Source organism: Solanum stenotomum, chromosome 4 (assembly GCF_019186545.1).
Source record: "Solanum stenotomum isolate F172 chromosome 4, ASM1918654v1, whole genome shotgun sequence".
Classification (NCBI taxonomy): domain Eukaryota; kingdom Viridiplantae; phylum Streptophyta; class Magnoliopsida; order Solanales; family Solanaceae; genus Solanum; species Solanum stenotomum.
The window spans coordinates 65,621,108-65,642,534 of NC_064285.1; the positions used below are offsets into that span (position 1 = coordinate 65,621,108).

The following is a 21,427-nucleotide window of genomic DNA, read 5'->3' on the forward strand; positions in this document are numbered from 1 at the left end:
ACCCACCACCACCCCCACTCCTCCCCCTCACAAGGTAAGACTTTCTCTCGATATCTTTCTTTTATTAAGTCATTGATCACATATCTATAAGCAGGGGGTTTGTGTTCACTATTAAGCCTACGCTTGTCCATTCCTTTCAAGCTTGATGGATTTTTCTCTTATTATAAATTTCATTGTTGTCGACCCCCTACCACCACCACCGCCACCCCCAACAACAACAACAACCATTCTAGTGTAATCTCACAAAGTGGGGTCTGGGGAAGATAAAATGTATGCAGACCTTTGAAATGTTGTTTTCGAATGATCCTCTACTCAAGCAAAACAAAGCACGTGACAGCTTATAATAAAGTAGTGCAGAACATTTATACAAGCAACCATAATATCAACATGAATAAGGTGCAGTCACCTAAACACAGTAAACTATGATAGTCAGAAACAAAATCAATGGCTACAAGAATATGCTAATACAACGACCAATAAGAAGCTCCATCCATCCTAAGATTGGAACATTCTAGTAATAAAAACACGAAATAACTATCTACTAACTTTCTACCCTTATCCGTAATCTCCAAACTTTCTACCCTACCACCACCACCCCCAAAACCCACAAGAAAAAAAGAAAATAATATCCCCAACATGATTTTTGCCCTTTTCTTTTAATAATTAAAAGGTCCACTATTAACCCCCACTCTAAAGAAAAGAATAGGAAAAAAAAAAGATAAAACAAAGATTAAAATCCACCGTCCTATCCACCACACGGTTTTGAAAAATAAAACACGGACAAAAATTATTTTTTAAAAAAGAAAAATGAATAAACACAATATAATGGGATAGATTGGATTCAACTAAAAGTTTCAGAGTTCGATCAATAACAACAACGTATCCGGTGTATACCTATAAATAAGATTTAAAAAAAAACAGCATACGATAGATCTTACCTCTAACATTTTCGATAGACTCTTAACCTTGAAAAAAAAAGAGTGACGAAAAATAATAATTAACACATTATTTTATTAAAGGATAAATATTTCATTAAGAATTTTTTCTATTTTATATATTATTCATATCTGAATTAATCGAGTCAATACTTACCGAATAATGAAAGAATTATAACTCTGCCTATATTTAAAAACGTGGTCATAAGAAAGACATAGCCAAGTGGGCAGACAAATATTAGGTAAGGGGTGGACTTACTTGTTGCCAAGAAAGTAGTAATATTATTATTATTATTATTATTATTTAGAAATAAATGGAAATAAAATATATCTTTTGCAAAGAAGACTTTACAATAGTCACGTTTGTTCCCACCTTACTCAAAGTCTTCTACTAATTAATATAATATAATATAATACTATCTAATTTATGTGAGATTTTTTGTTTTTTAATAGTTAAACAGTTTTAAAAAATACTTGTTTAAATTTTGAAATTCGAAATGTATCACATAAATTTGAATGAAGAAACATAACATAATATAATATAATATTGAACGAAGGTAGAGAGTTGAAACATTTGATACCCATGTAAAGTAATAGAACAATTGTAATTTTTAACTTTTGGTATTTAAAGTGGTTTTATTAATTTGAAGTCGTGTTGGATAGGCTTCATAGGATAGGAAATTGTATACTCACGCAAAAATATAAAAAAATATAAAAAAAGACTCGAACTCACACTTCATAAAGAAATCTCGAGCATTATATTACATTTCTTTATGGTATTTTATTGTTCTTTAATAGGAAATTTTTGGGAATATTTTGAGGATTAATTACTTATCACTAAATCGAAATTGAACAAACGAAAACACTAAAATAGAATTCATCTTATAGTTGGGACAAGAGACGAAGGAAGGTGAAAGAGTAGACAAGTTCTATAAGAGTGTGGCAAAAATGGGATAAAATGATAGTAGGTTGAAATTGAATGAAATTACCAAATTGACCCTTAAGCAGGGTAACCCAAACCTTCTCACATTATCGCTTCTATTATAGAGTAATAAAAGTAAAATTGAATATGAAAAAATATGCATGTGTCGTCAAGAAACAAAAATATAGAATTATCTCAATTTTTTGTGTTTATTAATTAATGGTTTTTTTTTTTTTGAAATATGTGTGAGTGATTCTATTCAAGCTCAAATTTTGTAGATTTATTGGTGATGACCGATTAAATTATGCTCATTATTTTCAAATCGAAAAAGGGACGTCGTTACATTTTTTGGAGTTAATGTGTCATTAAATAGAAAATCAACTTAGTCGCACTTTTTCTTGTGTAATATTAGTTCATGAATTTTCTAAAATATGTGTGATCGACTCTATTTGAGCTTAAATTTTATGGATCCATTAGAGACGATCTACCAAATGATACTCATTCTTTTTGAAAGACAAGCATTGCTTTTTTGGAGTTGATAAGTTACGAAATAGGAAATCGAGATTATCTCAATTTTACGTGTGTATTAGTCTATAATTTTTTTTAGAATATGTATTACCGCCTTTTAGAGCTCGAATTTTGTGTGTTGAATAATGGCAATCTATTAAATGATATTCGTTATTTTCGAAAGACGAATGCTACTTTTTGGAGTTTATGAGTATGAAATAGAAATTTAGAGTTATTTTTATTTTTCGTGTGTATTACTCCATGATTTTTTTAGAATCTGACAGATGGACTCTATTTGAGCTCAAATTTTGTGGATACATTAGTGAAAATCTATTAAATAATATTAATTATTTTTTAAATGCGTACATCACTAATTTTGAAGTTTATGTATTATAAAACAGAAATTCATGATTATCTTAAATTTTTGTGTATATTATATTATCCATTAATTTTTTGAATGTGTGTGACCGACTTTATTTGAGCTCAAATTTTGTGGGTCCATTAGTGACGACCTATGGAATGATGTTCATTATTTTCAAATGGCATACATCTTTTTTTGAAGTTTATAGTTCGCAAAACAGGATATCGGGATTATCTCCATTTTTCGTGTGTAATAATTCATTAATTTTTTTAAAAATGTGTGTGATCCACTCTATTTAAGATCAAATTATGTGGGCTCATTGGTGGACAACCTATTATATGATACTTGTTTTCAAAAGGTGGGTGTTACTTTTTTTATGGTTTATGTTTCGTGAAACAGGAAATCGGGATTAATTTGAATTTTTCGTGTGTATTAGTTTATAGTTCTTTTAGAATATGTCTAACCGACTCTGTTTGGACACAAATTTTGTGGGTACATTGGTGTCTACCTATTAAATGATATTCATTGTTTTCAAAAGACAAATACTATTGATTTTTGTGGAGTTTATGTGTCACAAAACAGTAATTCAGAATTATCTCAATTTTTCTAGTGTATTAATCCATGAATTTTCTGAAATATATGTGACCCTCTATATTTGAGCTCAAATTCTAAGGGTCCATAAGTAACGACTTGTTAAATGATACTTATAATTTCTGAAGATGGACATCATGTTTTTGGAATTTATGTTTCACGAAACAGGAAATCATCCCAATATTTTGTGTGTATTAAATTTTTTTGAACTATGTGTGTGATTGACTCAGATATTGAATGTCCATTGGTGACAACCAATTAAATGGCATTCGTTGTTTTCGTAAGTCAAACTGATTTCAAGTGAAAAATATATCAAAAGACTTGAACTAAGAGAAGCATGTATCTAAAATTTGACACTATTAAGAAAAAATATGAATTGGTCAAGATTGTACGAAAAATTTAATTCGTCAAGAAAGATGAATTGATGCCATGTATAAATATTGTACAACAATATATATATATACATCTTCAATAAATAATTATATATGAATATATACTACTTATGTAATACCGATACATTACATATACATACGGTCGTTTGACAAAAAAATTGTCAGCAGTAGATATGCATAAGAATCCCAAAATATTTTTCAAAAAAACTTACAACCATATATAGTAAAAAAATAAAGATATTTTCCTCCATACCGAACACACTATTTGTTTCCTAAATATTTTTAAAAATTTTATGAACAGACAACAATCAAAATGAAAAACCAACTTCATTCTTAATTAGAACTCTCGAGATAGTCCCCTTTGTTAAGAAGCACTTTACCGCACAATATGGGACTTTCCGGTCCGAATTTAATCCAATGAAGTTATTGTATTTCCAAAGAGATATTATAACTTTCATTTTCAAACAGAATACAAACTACATATCTAATACATTCTGTCTGATGGTATTGAAGGTAGCTGAAGAAAACTAACTAATAGATAGGAAAAGAGAAGGATTCTATCACTTAAATAGCACAGAGAAGGTAGCAACAACAGGTGTTTACAAGTTGTTTTATTGAATCAACAACTAGTAGTACATCGGTAGCTGCGGCGAAGCAGTGCCACCATCATACAGAACCTGACTAGCAGCACCAATTCGCTGTCTCTGGGGTTGCATGAGAGTCTGCATACCAGTCATCCTAGCCAAAGCAACCTGCCTCTCGTACATCGCAAGACCCATGGCTGAAATACCAGGGAGTTGTCCGATAGCAGGAGGTGGTAGAGGGTTAGTGCTGCTTCCTGGTGGAGTTGGCTTGCTTCCCCATGAGCACTGCAGATGGACACAGAATGAAGGTTATAATATCTGGTTAAGAGAAACAGAAGAAGACACTACTATTCTCAGATTTCTACTCATGCCTTCAACGCAACATCAGCAACTACTAGCTCATTACATAATTTATCTATAAGAAATCACTTGCATGGCAGCTTCTCAACCTAAACATTAGGCTAAGTTTCATTTCAAAGCAAAACACCATCGACAGATGCATAGGAAATCACTTTCTATGAAAAAAAATGCTGTAAGTCTTACATTCTAACATCAAAACAAAACAAGGTGCACCGGAAAGTTTGATGACTTCCCACCACCGAAATCAAAAGCACAGCAGGAATGGGGACAATTGTTTTTCTGCATTTTCATGGTGTAAAGTCTTTTGTCTTTTACATCTTTGCGTCTCCAAATAGGTCTTAGATGTCACAACTAGGTAAAAGTGAATATATAGAAGGCATAATACATAAACAACACTCGAGCTTGACTACAGCTGGCATGTAAGCACTTCAACTCTTTGAGTCTGAGTGCTTCAGTTGAAGCCAATTTGAATGCTAGTTTATGTATTATGCCTATATAGAGAGAAAGCATTACATGTTCCACTTCCCTACTCTGAAATCCTAGATCTCCTCTGATAACAATTCTAATTGCTCTTCTAATCACTTTTTTGTGTGTGAGGAGGAGGGGAGGGGGGGATATAAAAAAAACTAGACATACTATATAGATGAACTGCCAAAAAATTCATGTCACGGTATAACATAGTACCTTAATGGGTTTACCAAAGAGGATTCGAGCATTTCCCAATTGAATTGCTCGAGCTGCTTCAGTATGATTGCTGTATCTGACAAAACCAAAACCTCTGTCTCGCTGAATACGGACATCAGCAATGACACCAGCTCCAAGAGCATGAAAATAACGATGGAGGTCAATGGTAGTGACCTGAAACACAACTGGATGTCAGAACAACAAGATATTCTAAATAATTGCAAATAAATTCCTCCCGACTAAAGCTTATGTGATAGCCCCCTGTCCCAATTTATTTTAGGACTTTCCTTTTACTCTGGTGACCCATAAAGAATGTAATATTCCACAAGAGTGGTGACTGATCCCTACAGCATATAATAAGTTCATAAGAAATGGAGGTTCAAAGGTTCAACCGGTACTTACATCAGGAGCAAGGTTGCCAACATATACAGTTGTGTACTGCGGATTATTTTCTGGTGCATCTTCGTTGGCCTTCTGTTGACCATCATCTACATATAAGAAAAAATAAATGACATGAAGATATTCGTAATACAAGTTCTCATAATAAACAAGGATAGGCCAACCATCATGCATATCTAAACACTTCATTTCATATTTATAGTTCACAACCTCACAGTAGCTTGATAGAAGATTTATGTATATAGCATGGAATTCATAACATATGGCACGTGCTCTAGTCTATACTCAAAGATCCTACATGAAATCTGAAGCTAATTGATACGGAAAATACTGGAAACATACAGATGTTTAAAATATAAATGAGTAGAGACTCTCAGCCATCAGAAGTTGAAATAGTATGCGGAGAAGACAAAAGCAGTAGTAGCCAAAATAAGCATGCAACATAACCAACCTGATGTTCCAGTTGTCAATTCAACAGCACCTCTAGCGTCTGAACCCCGGATGTCATCACCGGCTCCAGCACCTCTTGCTGCCCAGTTGCAGCGGATTTGTCTGCTTCCAAGCCACTTGCCTTTTGTTTTCAATAAGCAAAAAAATTCAATTAGGTAACACTAAAAGAAAGAAAACCATAGGAGTCTTCGATAGAATTCACTATTAGGGGTCATTTGGTTCATGGGATAAGGTGGGATATCCCAAGACTAAGTTTGAAATTAAATTTATACTTTGGTTGAAGGTGTAACTAATCCAGGGACAAAATTAATGCCTCAAACTTGGTGTTATTTTATTTTCCCACCTGGGAGGTGAACCCAGAACTATAATCCCGGGATAACTTTGCCCGCAGACCAAACAAACCCTAAGTTTCAATATGTAATAAATAAACCAGGGGAGTCTTCAATAGAATTCACTCTTCTATATGCTTCTTCCATTGTATCTATCTCTCGCTAAGTCTACATGGATCCCTGAAAAACTTTAGGCCCTTCTATACTTCATTCTTTAGGAGTTAGGACTACCTCGTCCCTTATAACACCTTCACTCACCATGGTTTCACATATACGTCTACCATCAAACCAACATATGGACTATAAATAGTCACCACCGCATTTTTTTGAGAAACTGGCACAACTGCATTTTTCCCAATTCACATATATGTCCACCATCAAACCAACGTATCACGTAAGGAATATAAATAAGCCCAACTGCATTTTTCCAATAGTATATGGATGGTAAAAAAAAATGACTACTGACACCATGGTCTTAATCTGATGAAATTGTAGAGATATAGAATGGAGAAACAAGATATAGAGTATAGACCAAACATTTGATCTTACCATTCAAGTCATTTATTGCACTTTGGGCTTCCTGCACAAAACAAACATAACGAGCGCTTTCATTTTTTTTGTTTGGGGGGGGGGGTTGTAAAGATGAGCAATCATAGCAAAGATCATAAGATAGTATTTAGCTAGCTTAATACCTGCTGATCACGAAAGGAAACAAACCCAAACCCTCTAGACCGGCCTATTTTCTGATCCCACATCACTCTTGCATCTCTACAAGAAAAACATTAATGTAGCATTGTGTATTATCATCCATTTTCAAAATATGAATGCCAGCAGAATGTGTATAGTACAAAATAAACAGAGAGTGGAACGTACGAGCAGCTAGGGTATACTGAAAAGCACGCAAACAATGTGGCATCTGTAACCTCCGGACTAAGATCACCCACAAATATGTTGAAATGATCTGTAAGTGAGAAGAAACAGTTCTAGTACTTGACAAAATAATGTAAAAAAATTAAGAGGGTCGAAAATGGAGGTGTGTAAGATACGTACTTGATGTGTCCTCTCTTTTAGCACTGGCATAAGCCCAGTTAACTTTTATACACTGTCCAAACCTGCAGTTTACAAGTCAGCCAAACCATGCAGCAAATATTGAACTATGAAGTCAATATTTTGTTTAAGCTCTTACAATTGCCTTCCATTGAGGCTCACGATAGCAAGCGCAGCTGATTGGCGATCAAAATAATCCACAAACCCATAGGACGACTGCATTTTAAGAGAATCATCATCTATCACTCTAGTAATTACTAATCACACAACAACCAAAGGGATAATCTAAAACCATTTTCAGACATGAGATGAACTACTAGTTTATACATTTATGACTCAGTATTCTACGGGCAATCTAAACTGCAATAAAATGCATGTAATTAATAATATACAATTAAAGATTGAATTTTTTAAAAATAATTACGAGACACCCAAGTCCAACCTTGGTGTTTCCCCCTTTGCTCCCAAGGAGACTTGAACCTCCAACTTTATGGTTAGAGGCGGGGGGTCCTTACCATTAGGATGTACCTCACTTGTCAAGATTAATAAATTGGAACACAATATGATCAATATTAATGCGGAGAATAGTAATGTAGATATGACATCAGAAAAACACTCCAAATATTCAACTACTAATGAAGATTAATATGATTTTCTGTTATAAAACCAAATATCTGGAAAGTTACACAGTTTTAAAGACACTTCACGTCTTCACCTATTCCTAAACATCCAGTAACTTGTAGTGACCTTTAGCACAGATTATACAACAAATCAAAGAGCTTCATAGCGTTACAACCTTAAAATAAAATAAATGTACTCGAAAGTATTGCACGATAATCCAAGTTATCAATAGGAACTCTAGACAAAGATATATAAATTTCTTCTGAACTAGATTCAACAGTCAACACTAAGAAATACAGGACTGCTACAAGGTCAAGCTAGGTCAGTTTTGGTTTGTTGATTGCCCATCCTTCCCCAATCTGCCTTGTTCTTGCTAGACAAGTTAACTCAGAAACAGAAAATCAAGGAAAAGACCAATAATATAGCTATGAATAACTTGTTAAAAGAAAAACAACAATGGATTCAGACTGACATAATTTCATCTACAAGAGCTCAAAATTGATTGGTAAATTTTGAACTCCCATCACAATTTAAACTTTCTCCAATGCACAAGTACCATAAAACAACAACACATACCAAATAACAAAAACATAACATGTTTGATGAGGTAAAGAACTATCACAGTGATCAAATGTACTATTGTAGTTGAGTGAGATTTTTATAGCAAGTAAAACAAGATCATACCTTGTCCTTCTGTATAAACTTGCATCCCTCAAGGGGACCGGTACTTGAGAAAACCTCTTGAAGAAGTTGTTCCGTGACTTGAGAACTGATGTTTCCAACATACCTGTATTTGATCATGTCAAAAGCAAAAAGGTTATCAAAATTCAACAATAACCATTCCACATGCAAGTATAAAGAACAGCTTGCTTGAGAAATAAAATTCATAGAAGAAATAGATAAAAGAACAATTATTAACTTGTACGTGGGTGCTTGCATCATTATGGAGATACAAATGAGTATATTGTCACACATAAGGGTAGATTGCCAGAATGGCATTTTCTATTTCCAAGCAGCAGCAACCATCTTAATTGAGTTTTGGAACGATGATTAAATGATCAGGCTGTAATTTCATCTTCAGGCTTCACCAATAGTTGATAGGTTAATTGAGAAAAGGCTAGTGTTCGGCTTCTTTTGGGGAATGTCAAGTGGCAAGTCAGTGGTCACTGTCTTTCCTTAGGTGGCATGTTCACATCTACAGCAGATTTTGTGCCCCAAATCATTTAGACTTATGAAACTAAGCGGGCCTTCTTTTTTTAATTCCAAAGCTATTCACTATGTGGATAAAACAGAACCCCTCAAACTCCGTAGGTAATTCGAGACAATTTAAGAAGAATAAAATAAGCTAGCATAGGGGTAATTGGCGAGTTAGTCATGTGTCAATGCAAGTAAGTCCTTGCCAAATGGAATACTCCTTTTTTTATGAAACTGGATGATCAAGATAGTCCTAATTACACTGTCTTTAAAATTGTCCCCTGACCCCTCCCTCCACATCACAAAAAAAGGAGGAAAACCATATTCCCTCTCGGATATGTCTCTCCTTTACTTTCATTTCATTCTTCTAACAAGAGAAAACCTAGAGTGGAAACAGCTAATTGCCACCAAAACAGCTTAAATACTCCACTCATTTTGCTGTCCTACCTTCTGACAAGAGCACCCTTTCTCGGCCTTTTGGCCATGATAAAGTGTAGTATATGTTCTTATCAGTTCAGCGGTTATAAGAGTGATAGTTTGAACAATGACGCGTCATTGTTCAAACTATCATTCTTATAACCTCAAAACTGATAAGAACATATACTACACTTTATCTCGGCCAAAAGGCCGAGAAAGGTATCATATAAGTTATAACTGCAGAAAAGTTAGACAAGAAATAATTATCAGATACAAAATGTGTAAGGCACTCACACACTCCTGCAAGTACTTGAATCAAACCCAGGAGGCAGATTTCCACTCAAGATGGGCTCTATCTGTACATAAATATTAGTAGAATGTCAGTGAAATTACATCTACAAAGAAGAAAAGGAAAATCTAAACATGTCAAGATCCTACGCTTCAAAAACTAAAAAACAAATCTTTTCAAATGATAAAACCATCCCATCCCCCAAGCCTTCCAACTTTGCTCCCTTAATGACTAAAACCCAGACCAAATTAGCTAATAGCAATTAAACCAAAACATGAAATTGCAAAAAAAATGAAAACTTTGAAAGGGGAAAAATGGAAAATTTACCTGAGGGGATGCTATATGGCCAGGATGATAAAGGGATTGTTGCATCAATCCTCGCTGTTGTCTCAGCCTTTGTTGTTGCATCATCTTCAACCGAAAAAAAAAATACAAACTTTAGATTGAAAAAATTGAAAAAAAAAAAAAAAAAGAAAAAAAAAAAAACCCTCAAAGAAGAGGGAAGAGTACAGTAAAACAGAAGATTGAAATGGAAGATAGATATGGTGTTTATATGCCCCATTTGGTATGAGGTTAGATCATTTTATTGGAGGAAAAATAAAAAATTTTAAAAATTAATAAAATATATATAACTTTTTTTCCTATAAAAAAATTATATGATATTCGATTTTGACGGATTCAATTAATTTAAATTTACGTCTTGTAAAATCTACGGTTGTAGAAAGAAATGAAACTTACTCTGAAGGACTGACAAGCCTGGGCGAGTTGATTGAGCATGGTGATCAGTGGGGACGGAGGATTGCAGTGTTTTTTTTATTGAGCTTGCGGTGAGGGATTTGTTTAGTACAATTTACCTTGCGTGCAATGTGCGGGATTATATAGTGTACTTTGCGTGCTTAGGAAGAATAGTGACGGCAGATTTATAAAATAAAAATAAAAAAATGTCTCTCGCTTTAAATGAATTGAAACTGAAACATTTGGTCAAAAGTAAAGAAATTTAATTAATTTTGTCGCGTTGTTATTATGGTATTAATCAGACTACTTTTGGTCAATTATTCTGTCCTTTAAAATTATATGAATTAAAAAATATGATATTCGATTTTGATGGATTCAATTAATTCAAATTTACGTCTTGTAAAATCTATTGTTGTAGAAAGAAATGCAACTTACTTTGAAGGACTGGCAAGTCTGGCGAGTTGATTGAGCATGGTGATACTACAGTGGGGAAGGAGGATTGTAGTGTTTTCTTGATTTAGCTTGTTGTATAGGATTTGCTTAGTGCGATTTACCTTGCGTGCAATGTGCGGGTTTATATAGTGGAGTGAGATTTAACTTGCGTGCTTAGGAAGAATAGTGACGGCAGATTAATAAAATAAAAAGTAAAAAAGGTCTCTTTGTTTAAATGAATCAAAACTGAAATACTTCGTCAAAAATTAATTAATTTCATTCATTTGTCGCGTTGTTATGGTGGATATTAATATGATTACTTTTGGTCAATTATTCTCTGTCTTTTAAAATTATATGATATTCGACTTTGATGAAATCAAATAAATCAAATTTACGTCTTGTAAAATCTATTGTTGTAGAAGGAAATGAAACTTACTCTGAAGGATTGGCAAGCCTGGGTGAGTTGATTGAGCATGGTGATCAATAGGGACAGAGGATTGCAATGTTTTTTTTAGTGAGCTTGCGGTGAGGGATTTGTTTAGTACAATTTACCTTGCGTGCAATGTGCGGGCTTATATAGTGTACCTTGCGTGCTTAGGAAGAATAGTGACAGCGAATTTATAAAATAAAAATTAAAAAAGGTCTCACACTTTAAATGAATTGAAACTGAAACATTTGGTCAAAAGTGAAGAAATTTAATTCATTTTGTCGCGTTGTTATTATGATATTAATAAGACTAATTTTGGTCAATTATTCTCTGTCTTTTAAAATTATATGAATTAAAAAAATATGATATTGGACTTTGATGGATTCAATTAATTCAAATGTATGTCTTGTAAAATCTATTGTTGTAGAAAGAAATGCAACTTACTCTGAAGGACTGGCAAGCCTAGGCGAGTTGATTGAGCATGATGATCAATGGGGACAGAGGATTGCAATGTTTTTTTAGTGAGCTTGCGGTGAGGGATTTGTTTAGTACAATTTAACTTGCGTGCAATGTGCGGGCTTATATAGTGTACCTTGCGTGCTTAGGAAGAATAGTGACAGCGAATTTATAAAATAAAAATTAAAAAAGGTCTCACACTTTAAATGAATTGAAACTGAAACATTTGGTCAAAAGTGAAGAAATTTAATTCATTTTGTCGCGTTGTTATTATGGTATTAATAAGATTAATTTTGGTCAATTATTCTCTGTCTTTTAAAATTATATGAATTAAAAAATATGATATTCGACTTTGATGGATTTAATGAATTCAAATTTATGTCTTGTAAAATCTACTGTTGTAGAAAGAAATGCAACTAACTCTGAAGGACTGGCAAGCCTGGGCGAGTTGATTGAGCATGGTGATAGTACAGAGCGGAAGGAGGATTGCAGTGTTTTCTTGATTGAGCTTGTTGTATAGGATTTGGTTAATGCGATTTACCTTGCGTGCAATGTGCGGGTTTATATAGTGGAGTGAGATTTAACTTGCGTGCTTAGGAAGAATAGTAGCGGCGGATTAATAAAATAAAAAGTAAAAAAGGTTTCTCTGTTTAAATGAATCAAACTGAAATACTTAGTCAAAAGTGAATTAATTTCATTCATTTGTCGCGTTGTTATGATGGATATTAATATAATTACTTTTGGTCAATTATTCTGTCTTTTAAAATTATATGAATTAAAAAATTATATGATATTCGACTTTGATGGATTCATTTAATTCAAATTTACGTCTTGTAAAATCTATTGTTGTAGAAAGAAATGCAACTTACTCTGAAGGACTGGCAAGCCTAGGCGAGTTGATTGAGCATGGTGATACTACAGTGAGGAAGGAGGATTGCAGTGTTTTCTTGATTGAGCTTGTTGTATAGGATTTGCTTAGTGCGATTTACCTTGCGTGCAATGTGTGGGTTTATATAGTGGAGTGAGATTTACATTGCGTGCTTAGAAAGAATAGTGGTGGCGGATTAATAAAATAAAAATTAAAAAAAGTATCTTTGTTTAAATGAATCAAAACTGAAATATTTAGTCAAAAGTGAATTAATTTCATTCATTTGTCGCGTTGTTATGGTGGGTATTAATATGATTACTTTTGGTCAATTATTCTCTGTCTTTTAAAATTATATGAATTAAAAAATTATATGAAATTCGACTTTGATGGATTCAATTAATTCAAATGTACGTCTTGTAAAATCTACTGTTATAGAAAAAAATGCAACTTACTCTGAAGGACTGGCGAGCATGGGCGAGTTGATTGAGCATGGTGATAGTAAGTGGGGAAGGAGGATTACAGTGTTTTCTTGATTGAGCTTGTTGTATATGATTTGCTTAGTGCGATTTACCTTGTGTGCAATGTGCGGATTTATGTAGTGGAGTGAGATTTACCTTGTGTACTTAAGAACAATAGTGGCGGCGGATATATAAAATGAAAATTTAAAAGGTTTCTCTATTTAAATAAGTCAAAAGTGAATTAATTTCATTTATTTGTCGTGTTGTTGTGGTGGTATTAATATGATTACTTTTGGTCAGTTATTCTCTGTTTTTTAAAATTTATATGAAATTTGACTTTGATGGATTCAATTAATTCAAATTTACGTCTTGTAAAATCTACTATTGTAGAAAGAAATACAACTTACTCTGAAGGACTAGCAAGCCTGGGCGAGTTGAATTTACCTTGCGTGCAATGTGCGGGTTTATATAGTGGAGTGAGATTTAACTTGCGTTCTTAGGAAGAATAGTGGCGGCGGATTAATAAAATAAAAAGGTATCTCTGTTTAAATGAATCAAAACTGAATTTAGTCAAAAGTGAATTAATTTCATTCATTTGTCGTGTTGTTATGGTGGATATTAATATGATTACTTTTAGTCAATTATTTTCTGTCTTTTAAAATTATATGATATTCGACTTTGATGGATTCATTTAATTCAAATTTATGTCTAGTAAAATCTATTGTTGTAGAAAGAAATGCAACTTACTCTGAAGGACTAGCAAGCATGGGCGAGTTGATTGAGCATGGTGATACTACAGTGGGAAAGTAGGATTGCAGTGTTTTCTTGATTGAGCTTGTTGTATAGGATTTGCTTAGTGCGATTTACCTTGCGTGCAATGTGCGGGTTTATATAGTGGAGTGAGATTTACCTTGCGTGCTTAGAAAGAATAGTGACGGCGGATTAATAAAATAAAATTAAAAAAATCTCTCTGTTTAAATGAATCAAAATTGAAATATTTAGTCAAAAGTGAATTAATTTCATTCATTTGTCGCGTTATTATGGTGGGTATTAATATGATTACTTTTGGTCAATTATTCTCTGTCTTTTAAAATTATATGAATTAAAAAATTATATGAAATTCGACTTTGATGGATTCAATTAATTCAAAGTTACTTCTTGTAAAATCTACTGTTATAGAAAGAAATGCAACTTACTCTGAAGGACTGGCGAACATGGGCGAGTTGATTGAGCATGGTGATAGTAAGTGGGGAAGGAGGATTACAGTGTTTTCTTGATTGAGCTTGTTGTATATGATTTGCTTAGTGCGATTTACCTTGCGTGCAATGTGCGAGTTTATATAGTGGAGTGAGGTTTACTTTGTGTGCTTGGCGGCGGATATACAAAATGAAAATGAAAAAGGTTTCTCTGTTTATATGAGTCAAAAGTGAATTAATTTCATTCATTTGTCGTGTTGTTGTGGTGGTATTAATATGATTATTTTTGGTTAATTATTCTCTGTATAAATTCAACTTTGATGGATCCAATTAATTCAAATTTACGTCTTGTAAAATCAACTGTTATAAAAAGAAATGCAACTTACTCTGAAAGATTGGCGAGCCTGGGTGAGTTGATTGAGCATGCTGATAGTACAGTGGGGAAGGAGGATTGCAGTGTTTTCTTGATTGAGCTTGTTGAATAGGATTTGCTTAGTGCGATTTACCTTGCGTGCAATGTGCGGGTTTAAATAGTGGAGTGAAATTTACCTTGTGTGCTTAGGAAGAATAGTGGTGGCGGATATATAAAATAAAAATTAAAAATGTTTTTCTGTTTAAATGAGCCAAAAGTGAAATATTTAGTCAAAAGTGAATTAATTTCATTCATTTGTCACGTTGCCATGGTGGTATTAATATGATTACTTTTGGTCAATTATTGTCTTTCTTTTAAAACTATATGAATTAAAAATTATATGATATTCGACTTTAATTGATTAAATTAATTTAAATTTATGTCTTGTAAAATCTACTGTTGTAGAAATAAATGCAACTTCCTCTGAATGTATGGGATTTGCTTAGTGTGATTTACCTTGTGTGCAATGTGCGGATTTATATAGCGGAGTGAGATTTAGCTTGCATGCCTAGGAAGAATAGTGGCGGCGGATTTATAAAATAAAAATTACAAAAGTTTCTCTGTTTAAATGAGTCGAAATTGAAATATTTAGTCAAAAGTGAATTAAATTCAATCATTTTGTCACGTTGTTATGGTGGTGTTAATATGACTATTTTTGGTCAATTATTCTCTGTCTTCTAAATTATTTGAATTAAAAAATTATATGATATTCAACTTTGATAGATTCAATTAATTCAAATTTATGTCTTGTAAAATCTCCTGTTGTAGAAAGAAATGCAATTTACTTTGAAGGACTGACGAGCCTGGGCGAATTGATTGAGCATGATAATAATTCAGTGGGGACGGAGAATTGCAGTGTTTTCTTGATTGAGCTTGTTATGGAATTTGCTTAGTGTGATTTACCTTGCGTGCAATGTGTGAATTTATATAGTGGAGTGAGATTTAGCTTGAGTGCCTAGGAAGAATAGTGGCAGTAAATTTATAAAATAAAATTAAAAAAAAAGGTTTCTCTGATTAAAATAGTCGAAACTGAAATATTTAATCAAAAGTGAATTAATTTCATTCATTTTGCCGCGTTGTTATGGTGGTGTTAATATGATTACTTTTGGTCAATTATTATTTATCTTTTAAAATTATATGAATTCGAGGTGTGCAAAAAATCGAGTCGATCAATAAATCGAATCAAAAAAATGTTATTGATTTATTGCTATTGGGCTAACGATTTTTAATGGATTTATAAGAAACATTATTGGGTTACCGATTCAATCGTGATTTTTTAATATTGAATTATTGGACAAATCGATAGTTCATTGAGACAGTAGTAACTTACTACTTTACCTGTACATAAATATTAAATATTATTCGCAATAACTTACTAGTTGTTGTCTACGCTCTTTAGCCTTCAATTCACACTTTATAGTGACTTTGAGTTTACAACTTCACATTATACAAAATGTCAAAGCCTAAAGTAAGAATTTTATTCCTCTTAAATTTCTCTTTGTGTTACACCTGTATAATTCTTTTCGTGTTAGTTTTTATTGTTTCTATTTTATGAGCATTTTATAAAGTTACATTATTGTCTTGTCCTGTTAAATTATTGGAGAAGTCATATGTGTGTATTTTATACGCATTTTCTTATTAGTTAAACCGTAAAGTACCGTTAAGGATCAAAATTGATAAACTAAAAATTGATGAAATAATATATATTGTTGGTTTGATTATTGCTACGTATTTAAAAATTGATAAATCAAATGGATAGTATATAAAATCGGACCAACTGATGCACACCCCCTATAAATTACGAATGCCATTTCATTATTTAATAATTTTAATTAAAAAAGTGTGCTTGTCATAATTATCTAGAAGATGAAATTTGGAGAGGAGAAGTTATTGTATTTATGTAGATTTGACAAGTGTAAAACTTTCTAGTCAAATTATTACTTAATTTGTTTTGACTAAAAATGTCCAGATCATCTGTATATTTGACATGAATTTATTGTAATGTTAAAATTATGATTAATGTACTTCTCTCTTGTTATTTTTTTAAAAAACAAGAAAAGAATAATTAATTTATCATAATTGGAACTTTCATTTTTGACCATTACTCTCTCCGTCCATCCTTGAAAATTGTATGAAATAGCAAACTATTAATTCAAATTAAATGCTATAGCCTTAGTTTATTTTAACTGTAATTCACAGCAAACATCTCATATTTTTGCCATCTGATTCGATATACAATTAGTCATTTTATACATTTTGGTATAAAATGTGTTTGTCTTTGTATAAAGCGAGAGAAAATTATATGTACAAATACAAATACATATATTTTCGTCTTATACACTTATAATTATACATATACATATTTTATTATACAAATTACAATGTGTAAATGAATTTATACAAAACTGAACAATTTGTATAAATCTGGATGTTTTTAGTGAATTATACATATCAAAAGCTCCATAGCAAACAAAAAAATTGTTATGGAGTGCAATTATGCAAACTATAACTATAACATACAAATATGATTTTTATGTTTGTTATATGTGAAAGTTGCTCTTTTTAATTATCATGTTATGCTTTTCGAAAGTAAATTTGACTAATTTTCAAAGTGAAATTAAACTACATTAATTCGATATATTAAACAAAAAATCTAGATATTCAAAAATTATACGAAAAATACAATAAATCGTAATTTCTACATATCAATATAATGAAAAAATACATCATAAAGTATTAGTGAAAACTTTTTATAGTTTGACTCTAAAAAAGAAAACAATGATAATTAAAAATGGACGAAACTAGTATTAGACAAGTGATACTAAACAAAAAGTCAGCAATTTTTTTAGATGCCTCACATAGTTAATACATCTACAAATAAAATAAATTAATTACTTTATTATATTTATTTAAAATTAATCTCTCTTTTTTCTGTCATAAAACTATATTAGAAGATCTGAAAAAGACATTTACACCACAAAAATTCTCAAAACAAAAGTAATAGGTTCAAAATTAACGTATAAGCAAGATAATTTATCCTTTAACTAATAAAAGTTGCATATGAATCTTTTTTTCTCTCTTTGTGCTCCATATTTATTAAAAATTCATATTGATGTTAATAATATATAAGTTTTTCAGAATAACATTCTCTAGTGCAATTTTAGATTTACATAAGATATGATCAAACCAATTTAATAATCTTCTTTTATCTTATCCTCAATGTGTGTTTTTTTGTATGTTCTAGCAAATGTGATTGTTTTTTCTTTTATTTAATCTTGTATATTGGACTTTATCAATCCAACATTCACTGTCAATTCACATTATTCATCTAATAGTTGTTATGTAGGACGTACCTTTCGCTTGAATAACCACCATTATAAATAGGGATGACAATAGAGTGGATTCAGACGGACAAGTCAAGATCTGCTAAGATTTTAATTAGGGCCGTCTTAACATGCATGTGTGGGTGGGTGGGTGCTTAGAGCCAAACTTTATATAGAGGCCTTTTTTAGTTGACACATATAAATTCATGAATAATTATAACATAATAAGTGTAATCCTACATATGACTGCAGAGGTAGGATATACGTGAACATTATGAAGTAAAAATGTAAACAATGGAATTTTTTAATGAAAAATATAGTAATATGAAGTTAGAAACTCAGAATAATAAAACCTGACTCTTTTAAAAAAATTATATATTGATATTGAAATAGTGTTGTACTGAATTTGATTAGTTGATGTAGTGATATTAAAATATTGTTGATTAGTTTTAGTGCTCGAAATTTGAAGAAAAACACCAAAACAATTGATCTTTTTTTAAACACACAACAATAAATTTTGCATAATATAGAAGGTTTGACTGTTTGAAAGATTTTAGAATATTCAATTAATGCGATAATAAAAATAGTGAAAGATGATTAATAAAAAGTAAATATAAAAATAATAATGTTGGTTCATGATAATCATCAGAATATAAGTGAGGCAACAAAATAAATAGCCACATAAGAAAGGATGCTACAATTAACTAAATATTATTATATTTCTCCATTATTACAATGATGTGAGGTGAAAAATATTATATTTTCTACCCAAAATAACTTTTAAAATTTGTGTTTGCGTGCGTGCGTGCGTATGTTTATTTTTACCCCCAAGAACGATGAACCAAGAAAACTGAAAAAAAGCTCTAACCTTTACTCCATTGTAGTCACTCTAGATTCATATATTTGCTCGCAATTTTTTTTTGTTTTTTGTCAAAAAAATGGAGAAAATTGTAGTTTCACTTTAAAACAAAAATATTTCATTTTACCTCCCAAGCAAGAACCAAGAGCATTATGAAAACTAAAAAAGTTTTAATTTTTACTCCCTTATTAACTTTTGCTTAAAAACTGTGCAAAAGATAAACATATCAAGTAATTTGAGACGGAATAAATGTTATTTAATTAAAAAATCCTACCATAACTCTAACACTATAGTGAAAAAAAAGTACTCACGTACACCGCCACTGATCAACTATATCAAACCCAAACCGATCTTGTCCCATTGAAATATTTTCAAAAGTTATCTTTTGCCCTTCCTAGCCCTGCTCCGCCTCATTGAGAAGCTCCCCTACCCGTCCTCAATTGCCATCTCTAACCATTAAGGACTATTAAGTTAAAAAGTGTTTTTAATACTAATATATCATGCACGCGCGCACACATATATATATATGGGAGATAATTAAGCATATATGGAATATGGAAATATAATATACAAGAAAATATGTATATATATATGTATACACCTCCTTCGTCCTTTTAAGTAGGATATCATCTACTTATGAATTTTAACTTTTGATTTATAAGTTACGTTTTCATAAATACATACAAACAAGCACTTAGTTATTTATTTTTTATCCAACTCAATCAATAATAAAATAAATTTCTCTTCCAAACAATTTTACTAATAAAAAGTGATTTTCATATCGATTAGTCAAAAAAGTACATCCTCTTATGTATAGAAAATCACATATGTTGTAACAATTCTAGCAACCAAAAAAATGTCTAGAAGTGTCCACAAAATCAAGAAATAAAGTACTATTTAATACTAATTATTAGTACCATTTCTAATTTTTATACTTATAATATTAACCATTAATGAATATAATGTAACAATTTTTAGATCCTTCAAAAATTCCAAAGAAATGAAGTCCCTTGTGATTGAAATCCATCGTAGTTCAAATAATTCTCTTCTTCTAATGATTCCAAATTAGGCATTTGCGATGGTTGTGGTGGCGGTGGTGGTATAAAAAATTCACCCGATAAATCATCGAACCCCGGAAAAATTCCGAAATCGGACATATCATTAACCTTCCCCAACGACGAAAACATGTCCATAAATCCATTATCCAAGGACATTTCCGTCTTTTCACTTTCTACCCTCCCGGAAACCGGAGACTCCACCCGATACATATTGGTAAAATCATTACCCAAGGTTATTTCCGTCTTTTCACTTTCTACTCTATCGGAAACTGACACCGACGGCGATTCCGCCCGGAATATTTCCGATGAGGAAGAAGAAAGATCCGAATTCTCCCTCGGTCCGACCCGGATAAGCTCGGGTTCTGTATTATTCGCAAACTGTGCCGCCGCCGATTGAATCTCCGACGGAGTCATCGACCTTCCGTTCATAATCTCCGGCGGATTTTCCGGGAAATTGAAATTAGCCCCTTTACCCCGCAAACAAAAAAGTGCGGCGTCGAATGCTTTAGCAGCTTTTTCCGGCGTATCATAAGAACCCAACCAAATTCTTTCTCTACTATTAGGTAATCTAATTTCCGATACCCATTTCCCCCATTTCCTCTTCCTTACTCCCCGATACAACGATGACGATGACGATGAAGGTGAAAATTCTGTATTTTTTGAATTGGGTTTCACCATTTTTAATCAATTTTTAAAGATTTTTTTTTGAAATTGAAGTTAAATTGATGAAATTTGATGTGGGTTGTTGTTAAAATTTGGAATTGGCGGCTCTATATATATGTTGTGTGAGAGTGAAGTGAGAGTGTAGGTCAACAGGCCGTGTTGTGGACTACGCGGTAGGGGTATTTTAGAAGAAGATGAAAGAGGAAGAAGAGGACCACGTTTGATTTAACTTCCTCGTGGGGGATGAAATTATATTTTTTGGTTGTATCCTGGAAGCTGGGGTATAACTTAATTTTTCTCCGTTTCAAATTATCCATCGTGATTTTGAAAATAATATAGTTGAGGTAATCAACTTAACTAAAAAAAAATTCGATTTACTTCTACATCTCTTAAACCTCCTATAGTCAATCTTCTAGATTATGATTGAAATCTCAGAGACACACTTTAACTAATCTAAG

The 21,427-nt window shown here is 32.1% G+C and overlaps 2 protein-coding genes and 2 pseudogenes across 2 annotated transcripts; 1 reads left to right on the top strand and 3 right to left on the bottom strand.

The window, feature by feature from the left end:
• Positions 1–4,116: 4,116 nt before the first annotated feature.
• Positions 4,117–10,564, bottom strand: LOC125862229 (oligouridylate-binding protein 1-like). The gene is made up of 12 exons (XM_049542259.1): positions 10,410–10,564; positions 10,088–10,149; positions 8,867–8,969; positions 7,701–7,777; positions 7,565–7,626; positions 7,388–7,475; positions 7,207–7,282; positions 7,064–7,094; positions 6,187–6,306; positions 5,739–5,824; positions 5,337–5,510; positions 4,117–4,577 (listed from the first exon to the last, which is right to left on the bottom strand). The coding sequence occupies exons 1-12, from the start codon at positions 10,491–10,493 to the stop codon at positions 4,335–4,337; spliced, it is 1,206 nt and encodes a 401-aa protein (XP_049398216.1). The 5' UTR covers positions 10,494–10,564; the 3' UTR covers positions 4,117–4,334.
• Positions 9,838–9,961, top strand: LOC125863478 (U2 spliceosomal RNA; annotated as a pseudogene).
• Positions 9,874–10,016, bottom strand: LOC125863467 (U2 spliceosomal RNA; annotated as a pseudogene).
• Positions 10,565–20,002: 9,438 nt separating the features above from the next.
• Positions 20,003–21,067, bottom strand: LOC125862239 (ethylene-responsive transcription factor ERF017). Its single transcript, XM_049542270.1, has one exon. It carries the CDS (start codon positions 20,982–20,984, stop codon positions 20,232–20,234), a length of 753 nt encoding a protein of 250 aa, XP_049398227.1. The 5' UTR covers positions 20,985–21,067; the 3' UTR covers positions 20,003–20,231.
• Positions 21,068–21,427: the final 360 nt, after the last annotated feature.

Bases quoted from the DNA above. Each gene is read 5' to 3' on its own strand.
- LOC125862229 (XM_049542259.1), bottom strand. From the start codon at position 10,493: ATGATGCAACAACAAAGGCTGAGACAACAGCGAGGATTGATGCAACAA. The intron at 10,150-10,409 runs GTAAATTTTCCA...ATTTATGTACAG, and splicing joins GCCATATAGCATCCCCTCAG to ATAGAGCCCATCTTGAGTGG. The intron at 4,578-5,336 runs GTACTATGTTAT...GTCCATCTGCAG, and splicing joins TCTTTGGTAAACCCATTAAG to TGCTCATGGGGAAGCAAGCC.
- LOC125862239 (XM_049542270.1), bottom strand. From the start codon at position 20,984: ATGGTGAAACCCAATTCAAAAAATACAGAATTTTCACCTTCATCGTCA.